This window comes from Nerophis ophidion, linkage group LG05, assembly GCF_033978795.1.
Source record: "Nerophis ophidion isolate RoL-2023_Sa linkage group LG05, RoL_Noph_v1.0, whole genome shotgun sequence".
Classification (NCBI taxonomy): domain Eukaryota; kingdom Metazoa; phylum Chordata; class Actinopteri; order Syngnathiformes; family Syngnathidae; genus Nerophis; species Nerophis ophidion.
Genome location: NC_084615.1, coordinates 67,548,414 through 67,557,845, shown reverse-complemented (window position 1 = coordinate 67,557,845; position 9,432 = coordinate 67,548,414). Strand labels below are relative to the sequence as shown.

Genomic DNA, 9,432 nt, shown 5'->3' with positions numbered 1-9,432 from the left:
GCCTTCCGCCCGATTGTAGCTGAGATAGGCGCCAGCGTCCCCCGCGACCCCAAAAGGGAATAAGCGGTAGAAAATGGATGGATGGATGGATATATATATATATATATATATATATATATATATATATATATATATAATAAAAAAAACAGCATGTGGTTATTGTTGATGACAACGATGCTTCCATCCATTTCCTACCGCTTATTCCCTGTCGGGGTCGCGGGGGGCGCTGGCGCCTATCTCAGCAACAATCGGGCGGAAGGCGGGCTACACCCTGGACAAGTCGCCACCTCATCGCAGGGCCAACACAGATAGACACACACATTCACACACTAGGGCCAATTTAGTGTTGCCAATCAACCTTATATAATTAAAAAATAAATAAATAAAAAAAAATAAAAAAAACCTAAATATATATATATATATATATATATATATATATATATATATATATAGGGCTGTGAATCTTTGGGTGTCCCACGATTCGATTCAATATCGATTCTTGGGGTCACGATTCGATAATATATCAATTTTTTCGATTCGATTCTCCATTCAAAAACGATATTTTTCAGATTCAAAACGATTCTGTATTCATTCAATACATAGAATTTCAGCAGGATCTACCCCAGTCTGCGGACATGCTAGCAGAGTAGTAGAGTTACAAAAAAAAAAAAAGCTTTTATAATTGTAAAGGAGAATGTTTTATCAACTGATTGCAATAATGTAAATTTGTTTTAACTATTAAACGAACCAAAAATATGACTTATTTTATCTTTGTGAAAATATTGGACACGGTGTGTTGTCAAGTTTATGAGATGTGATGCAAATGTAAGCCACTGTGACACTTTATTTCTATTTTTATAAATGTCTAATGATAATGTCAATGAGGGATTTGTAATCACTGCTATGCTGAAATTATACTTAATATTGATACTGTTGTTGATAATATTCATTTTTGTTTCACTACTTTTGGTTTGTTCTGTGTCGTGTTTGTGTCTTTATTGCAGTTCTGAGTGTTGCTGGGTCAGGTTTGGTTTTGGAATTGGATTGCATTGTTATGGTATTGCTGTGTATTGTTTTGTTGGATTGATAAAAAAAAAATTATATATATTTAAAAATCGATATATATATATATATATTTATATATATATATACATCGATTTTATATATATATATATATATATATATATATATATATATATATATATATATATATAAATCGATTTTTAAATATATATACATTTTTTTTTTTTTTATCAATCCAACAAAACAAGGCAATGTACTAACGTCATTTCTAAACCAAAATGTCGTCCACTTGTCAAATCCCCAATAAGCCACTCAAAATCCCCTGAAACAACAATTCACTCAGTGTGGACAACAATAGTGGGCGAGAGTGCGCACAATGGCGCAGAGAGGAGTAGGTGAGGATAATCCCCCTTAATCACCTTCATCCTTGCAATATGAGTGAAACCTATAACTCCAAACCCATAGTCGGGTTCTACTACAAGCCCTTCTTAATTTGCCTTTGACTAAAAGCCCTCTTAACGATTTGGATGGCTTATCGAGGTGCAAATAATGGTCCAAATGCATGGCTGGGTTATTGAGTGGCGGCTATCGAAACTATTACGGACAAATCACGTGGGAAAAGGTGACATTTAATTGCGTTAACATTTAGACCCACCTGCCAATATATGATTTTCTAACATGCTAAAAAACAGTGTTGATTGTGTTATTATACAAATAAATTCAAATAAACATAATTGTATCTATAGCTTGATTTTAATTTTGGTCTAAGAAGAAAATCAAATAGACACATGAGAAATGATGATGTATTTTTTTGTGGTGTTTTCAATACAAAAAATCATATTGGCCCAAAGTTTCCCCCTAGGAAAAAAAATATACTCACATTTTATTATTATTAGTACTGGGTATTGTATTGCCCTTTAAAATTTACCACAAATTACCAGACTAACACAGGATTCCCAAATATGATAATTGATTAATTACAATGATTTATTGTTATCCATATTTTTATTATAGTGTATTTCTTTCGAGAATAATTGTCAGATTGCAAATTCTCATGGTCGAATGTATTATTATTGTTATTATTATTATTTTTATTAATGTTATTATTATTAATGGTGATAAGATTTGTGTGATTTCCTCCAAAAATCATTGACGGACACTGCAAAAAACAGGGTAATATTATTATTTTTATCACTATTATTATTATTATTAGTGGTAGTAATATTATTGTGGTTTATTATATTTGCTCCAAAAAACATTGACAGATGGTGCAAAACCAGGATCACCCATCCATCCATTTAGTGTTGTCAATCAACCTATCCCCAGGTGCATGTCTTTGGAGAGAACCCACATAATTACGGTGAAAAACATGCAAACGTTATTATTATTATTAGTAGTAGTATAATAGTATTATTATTTTTATTATCATTATTACTGTTATTAGTAGCAGTAATATAGTATATTTTATTGTACTTATTTGTATTTTATCATATATTTTCCATTTCTATTTTATCATTGGGACAATGTGTATCATCATCATCATTATTATTATTATTATTATTATTATTATTATCATTATAATTATTATTATTATTATAGTAGTTATTATCCATCCATCCATCCATTTTTTACCGCTTGTCCCTTTTGGGGTCGCTGGAGCCTAGCTCAGCTGCATTTCGGGCGGAAGGCGGGGTACACCCTGGACAAGTCGCCACCTCATCGCAGGGCCAACACAAACAGACAGACAACATTCACTTTAGTGTGTCATCATTGTGATTTTTGTCTATTTCCTCGAAAAACAATTGAGAGATGGTGCAACAACTGAATTTTTGTTGTTATTAGTACTAGTGTAATTATTATTAGTAGTAGTAACAATTATTATTATCAATAGCAGTAGTGCCATGATTATGATTGTTTTTGTATTTCTTCCAGAAAATAATTGAGAGATGGTGCAAACACTGAATTATTGTTATTATCATATTTATAATTATTATGCAGAAGTATAATATAGTAGTATTAGAGTAGGAGTGTGGCATCAGCGGTTTGTTTTCTTCCTCCCTATGATAAAGTGATATTAAAAAGATAATTTGTGTAACTCTAAGCCGTGTTGGTGCAATGAATAGTGATTGATGTTGTGTTAAGGCGAGGGCAATGGTGCCATTAGAACACAGAAAGTGAAAGACAGACATTATATTTAGCGCTGTTATATAACTGTTATGGAATGTTGAAATCATAAATACATCTATAATAGGGTGGTTAGACTTTGAATTAAATGCAAACATACCCTTATAACAGGTGTAGGGAACCTATGGCTCTCGAGCCAGATGTGGCTCTTTTTGATGACTGCATCTGGCCCTCAGATAAATCTTAGCTGACATTGCTTAACACGATAAGTAATGAATAATCCCGCCGGTAATCATAGTGTTAAAAATAACATTCAAAATATAAAACATTCTCATGCATTTTATTCCATCCATCCATCCATCCGTTTCTACCGCACCTGTTCAAAAAGTCGCATTAATGGTAAGAAGTATTTTATTTTATTCATGGTTCGCTTCAGGATAACAATGTTATTAAAAAGAATACAAGACTTATACTCTAAAAATGTTGGTCTTACTTAAAAATGCACGCATTTAGTTGTAGTCAGTATTAAAATGTTTTATCCAACCATCCATTTTCTACCGCTTATTCCCTTTTTGGGGTCGTGGGGGGCGCTGGCACCTATCTCAGCTACAATCGGGCGGAAGGCGGGGTACACCCTGGACAAGTCGCCACCTCATCGCAGGGCCAACACAGATAGACAGACAACATTCACACACTAGGGCCAATTTAGTGTTGCCAATCAACCTATCCCCAGGTGCATGTCTTTGGAAGTGTGAGGAAGCCGGAGTACCCGGAGGGAACCCACGCATTCACGGGGAGAACATGCAAACTCCACACAGAAAGATCCCGAGCCTGGATTTGAACCCAGGACTGCAGGACCTTCGTATTGTGAGGCAGACGCACTAACCCCTCTGCTCACGGAAATACTTTCTAAAAATATTTGGCTTTCATTGCTCTTTCAGCCAAAAATGTTCCTGACCACTGCCTGAGACTGTTGATTATATCATCAGCACATTCTAAGTAACTGTCAGAAAATGTTTTAGTACACTCTTATTTTGAAATACATTTTAAAAGATGTTAGATTTCCTGCGCTCTTATTTTGGCGATGTAGCCAGGGACGTAATTTCAAGTTTGTAGCGTTTTCTGCGTAACATGGGCACTTGGGTGATGTCGTAAACAGCATCGTGTGCGTTCCTGACTAAAATGTAACTACACGTCGAATATAGCACGGTTATTAATGCTAAAATTCCTATAATGTCTTATATGTAGCCTTAACCGAGTGTTTGTTTGCAACAATGTTTCTGCATGACAATATAATTCGCCAGCTCAACTTTTGCCCTGTTAAAGGCCTACTGAAACCCACTACTACCCACCACACAGTCTGATAGTTTATATATCAATGATGAAATATTAACATTGCAACACATGCCAATACGGCCTTTTTAGTTTACTAAATTGCAATTATAAATTTCCCGCGAAGTTTTTTGTTGAAAACGTCGCGGAATGATGACGCGTATGATGACGTTTGTTTGTGACGTCTCGGGTTGGAGGGGACATATTAGCCCAGCACCACTTGCGGCTAAAAGTCGTCTCTTTTCATCGCATAATTACACAGTAATTTGGACATCTGTGTTGCCGAATCTTTTGCAATTTGTTCAATTAATAATGGAGACGTCAAATTAGAATGTTGTTGGTGGAAAGCGGTGGATTGCAGCTGCCTTTAGCAACCGAGACACAGCCTCTGTTTCTTTGTGTGTTTTGAAGCTTTAACACAGAGTGGTCAAGTGAACATGTTTGTCTACGTCAACCAGCAAGTTTTTGGATGGGAAAATTGTGATATTAAGTCGACTCTTACCCGAGACATCAGTGGATTATGGGACCTCCTGCAGCAGCTGTCAAAAAAGGCAGCTGTGAGCTTGGCTCCTCGGCTTCTCTGAGAGACACTGGCGTTCACCACAGCCATCCGACTTTGAGGTATGACTTTACAATCTCACTAAAACACTATTAAAACATTAGGCAGATAAGGGAGCTTCCAGAATTATCCTAATAAATGTGTCTAATTACATCTGAAACGCTCACACTGCCGCCGCCCGGAGCTGTCGCTTTTTTTTCTTTTCTTTTTTTTTTTTTATTGTGCTTCAGTCTAACTTTCCTCATCCACAAATCTTTCATCCTCGCTCAAATTAATTGGGAAATCGTCGTTTTCTCGGTCCGAATAGCTCTTGCTGCTTGAGGCTATGATTATAAAGGATGTGAGGAGCCCTACAACTCGTGACGTCACGCGCACATCTTCTGCTACTTCCGGTAAAAGCAAGGCTTTTTTATTAGCAACCAAAAGTTGCAAAATTTATCGTCGATGTTCTCTACTAAATCCTTTCAGCAAAAATATGGCAATATCGTGAAATGATCAAGTATGACACATAGAATGGACCTGCTATCCCCGTTTGGATAAGAAAATCTCATTTCAGTAGGCCTTTAACAGCAACATACGTCTTGTCACACAGTAGTTACTCTATTCAGCCACTAGAGGGCGACATAGACCACGTTTGAAGCACAGTCTAAAATCAACAGTGCTTATTCTCCATTCATTTCTAAGGGATTGTTTTAATAGTCCATGTACATTTGTTTGTATATTTGTTTTATAACACATTGTAGAGTATACTATATATATATATATATATATATATATATATATATATATATATATATATATATATATATATATATATATATATATATATATATATATATATATATATATATATATATATATATATAAAACATTATACAAATCCTGTTATAATATTGTATATTATATTGCCTAAACGTATCCTTATCATTCTTTGTATGTGTTCCTTTTAGTCCAACTTTACCATTAAAGAGTGTCTGAAAGCCGCTCTGTGCCCTACCCTCTGACCGGAGTCCTTGTCGTAACAAAATATCAGATCAGCATTCTGCATCCAGAGTACCCTACTGTAAGTACTTACAGTTACAATGGTGTTTTGTTTGATTTTTGTCATTGATATGCCTCTTAGCCAATCACAATCATCCAAGCGCCTCAGTTCCCTGACTAGCAACTGACAGTTGAGAGCCACATATATTTTTGGGGCGTGTACTAATTATGTGTTACTGTACGTACATACCCCACTATATAATTAATAACACACACATGTGCATGCATCTCAAAATAAAATAATCTAATAGTAGTTTGATTTTGTGCGACTAATCGCTCGCTTTTGCTCTTCAGTTGAAATACTGGCTATATTCATGACGGCAATGTGGCTGACTTATTGAATCATGTTCATCCTGGATAAGGATGGACTTATACTTTAGTAGTGTTGCAGTTATTAGTATGCATTAGTGGCAAATTGCATTGCGTCATGCATATTAGTTTGAAAGGCCGTAATTGTACTGGATCTTCTTGTGATGGTGCAAGTGTTCCTAATGTTGTGGCTAGTAAGTACTTGTTTTGTGGTTAAACATTAGATAGAGCAGTGGTTGTCAACCTTTTTTCAGTGATGTACCCCCTGTGAACATTTTTTTGACTCAAGTACCCCCTAATCAGAGCAAAACATTTTTGGTTGAAAAAAAAAAGAGTTAAAGAAGTAAAATATAGCACTATGTCATCAGTTTCTGATTTATTAAATTGTATAACAGTGCAAAATATTGCTCATTTGTAGTGGTCTTTCTTGAACTATTTGGAAAAAAAGATATACAAATAACTAAAAACTTGTTGAAAAATAAATGATTATTTAAAACGTATATTTATTATTGTTGGCCACTGTAACAGTACAAACAATTTGAACAGTAACACCGTGTTTGAATTGAAAAGAATAAAACACTGTATTTTCATCAAGTAATTATATGGCGTACCACTAGATCAGTGGTTCTCAACCTTTTTTCAGTGATGTACCCCCTGTGAACATTTTCTTAATTCAAGTACCCCCTAATCACAGCAAAGCATTTTTGGTTGAAAAAAAAGAGATAAAGAAGTAAAATACAGCACTAGGTCATCAGTTTCCAATTAATTAAATTGTGTAACAGTGCAAAATATTGCTATTTTTCAGTGGTCTTTCTTGAACTATTTGGAAAAAAAGATATAAAAAATAACTAAAAACTTGTTGAAAATTAAACAAGTAATTCAATTATAAATAAAGATTTCTACACATAGAAGTAATCATCAACTTAAAGTGTCCTCTTTGGGGATTGTAATAGAGATCCATCTGGATTCATGAACTTAATTCTAAACATTTATTCACAAAAAAAGAAATCTTTAACATCAATATTTATGGAACATGTCCACAAAAAATCTAGCTCTCCACACTGAATATTATATTGTTGCATTTCTTTGAAGTATTATTCAATAAATATATTTATAAAGGATTTTTGAATTGTTGCTATTTTGAGAATATTTTTAAAAAATCTCACGTGCCCCTTGGCATACTCTCAAGTACCCCCAGGGGTATGCGTACCCCCATTTGAGAACCACTGACATAGAAGTTACCTTCATTAGGGTTAATCATTTTGCACAAAGTGCTGAATAAGCGCAATATATTCTGCTAAAATGAACAAGGCGATTTGGTTCCACATCTTGATATTTATTACATAAAGAAAAGTTAAAAATTATTAAGAAAAAAATCCCACGTGGTTTGGCTCTGGCGGCTCTCCTTTACAGGAGACCCCCCCCCCCCACACCCCCCCCATCCCCTCATAGCCTGGTTGCCTGCCTCGTGATGTGACATCACATCACCACTCCCCCCCGTCCCCCGTTTGGCCATATTGGAGACAGGCAAGCAGGCTAATCCTTTTGCTGTCAAGGGTTAAAGAGACCCCAACACCCACCCACCCCCCACCCATCCGAGTCGGGGGAGCACCTTTATCTGAAGACAAAAGTAGGAGATCGGAAAACTGTGATGAGGAAAAACAAAGTGCATTTTTGCTGTGGCATCCCGGCTTCTTTTCTTCGTGTGCTTATCGGTCAAGGTGTGGCATCTCCTTTCCTCTCCTGCTCAATAGCTGGGGGGGGGGGGGGGAGAGAAGAGGAGTGTGTCAGCATCGAGGACCACGAGGAGAGAAAATGCTGTGAAAATGTGTCGACTGAGTTACAGATGTGTTGTGGCGGGAGGGGGACTCACTTTCTTTCGTGGGCAGAGGATTTTTTTCTTTTGTCTCTGTCTTCTTCAGCTTTGTCTTGTCGAAACGAGAAATCTCAGTCATGTCGGGCTTGTCGGACATTTTAGCTGTAAAGACAAAAACACAATTGAACCAGTTATTCGGTCTTCTTTGTCGGCTATTTAGAATGAGGTAGATCCTCATGAATGGAATCGCAATCATGGTCACATATGTTCATATTTGAAGCGGTGACGTGACAAGGGAGTGACTTTCTTTTTTGGGGAGGGGGGTGGTGGTGTAAGCCTGCACACGTCCACATGGCCGCCTCCATCATGATGCACTCCCTCCACATTCTACCAAACTGTCTTTTCCTTTGTCTTTGCCATTCCTTGCCCGAGGCCTGCAGGTCTTTGTTCCGTCCCTCTGCGTCCACCCCTGCAACCACTGCAGTCCTTTTCCCTGACCTCGCCTCAGGTGGCCCAGTCCCGCCATGCTCCGCCATGAAGATGCAATCTTCTCCATGTAGAAACATCCTCATTAGTGTTTAGTCTGACTAAAGCACATCTTAGTTCGTGGATGAACTAATTACCCCCTCCCATTGTTCCTCCTTTCATCACCATCAGCACCACCATTCCTTTGCACGTCTTTTTCTCCTTTCTGCCATCAGCAGGCTGTCTTTCTGCTGGTTCAGCCACACCCCAATCCTTTGTCAGGCCCCCAGCAACAAGCCGCCCCCTCGCCCGGCCCCCATGCCGACACATATGTGAAAAGCACGTCGCACGGAAGAATATATATTCTTACTCACCTGTGGTTTTTTGACTCAGCAGCGGGATGAAATCCACCGGCTTACAGGAGAGCTAGGAGGGCTGGCGGTGCAGAGAGTGAGAAGGGAGCTGCCGGTGTGTGCGTGCACGCCTGCCTGCCAGCATCCAGGGTGTGGGGGTTTAAAAGGAAGGGAGGGGGCGAGAGAGAGAGAGGAGAGAGAGAGTGACTCAGGGCTTAGTCAGTCTTCTTTTTTGTCATCAATATTCATGTTGTTAGGGGGAAAGACCAGACTCATAGCGTGAGTCTGAGCTATTTTGCTAATATGTTGTAAGAGGTCATATGTCGGGGTCGTTTTGGCAGATTTTGTACATTAAAGACGCTAAAAGCTATCTAATACATTACTAAACTGTCTGTAGAAATGAATTCTGT

At 37.4% G+C, this 9,432-nt stretch overlaps 1 protein-coding gene across 1 annotated transcript; it reads right to left on the bottom strand.

Moving 5' to 3' along the window:
• Positions 1-7,953: 7,953 nt before the first annotated feature.
• Positions 7,954-9,200, bottom strand: tmsb2 (thymosin beta 2). The gene is made up of 3 exons (XM_061899601.1): positions 9,044-9,200; positions 8,262-8,366; positions 7,954-8,142 (listed from the first exon to the last, which is right to left on the bottom strand). Exons 2-3 carry the CDS (start codon positions 8,359-8,361, stop codon positions 8,105-8,107), a joined length of 138 nt encoding a protein of 45 aa, XP_061755585.1. The 5' UTR covers positions 8,362-8,366; positions 9,044-9,200; the 3' UTR covers positions 7,954-8,104.
• Between the last annotated feature and the right edge of the window lie 232 nt (positions 9,201-9,432).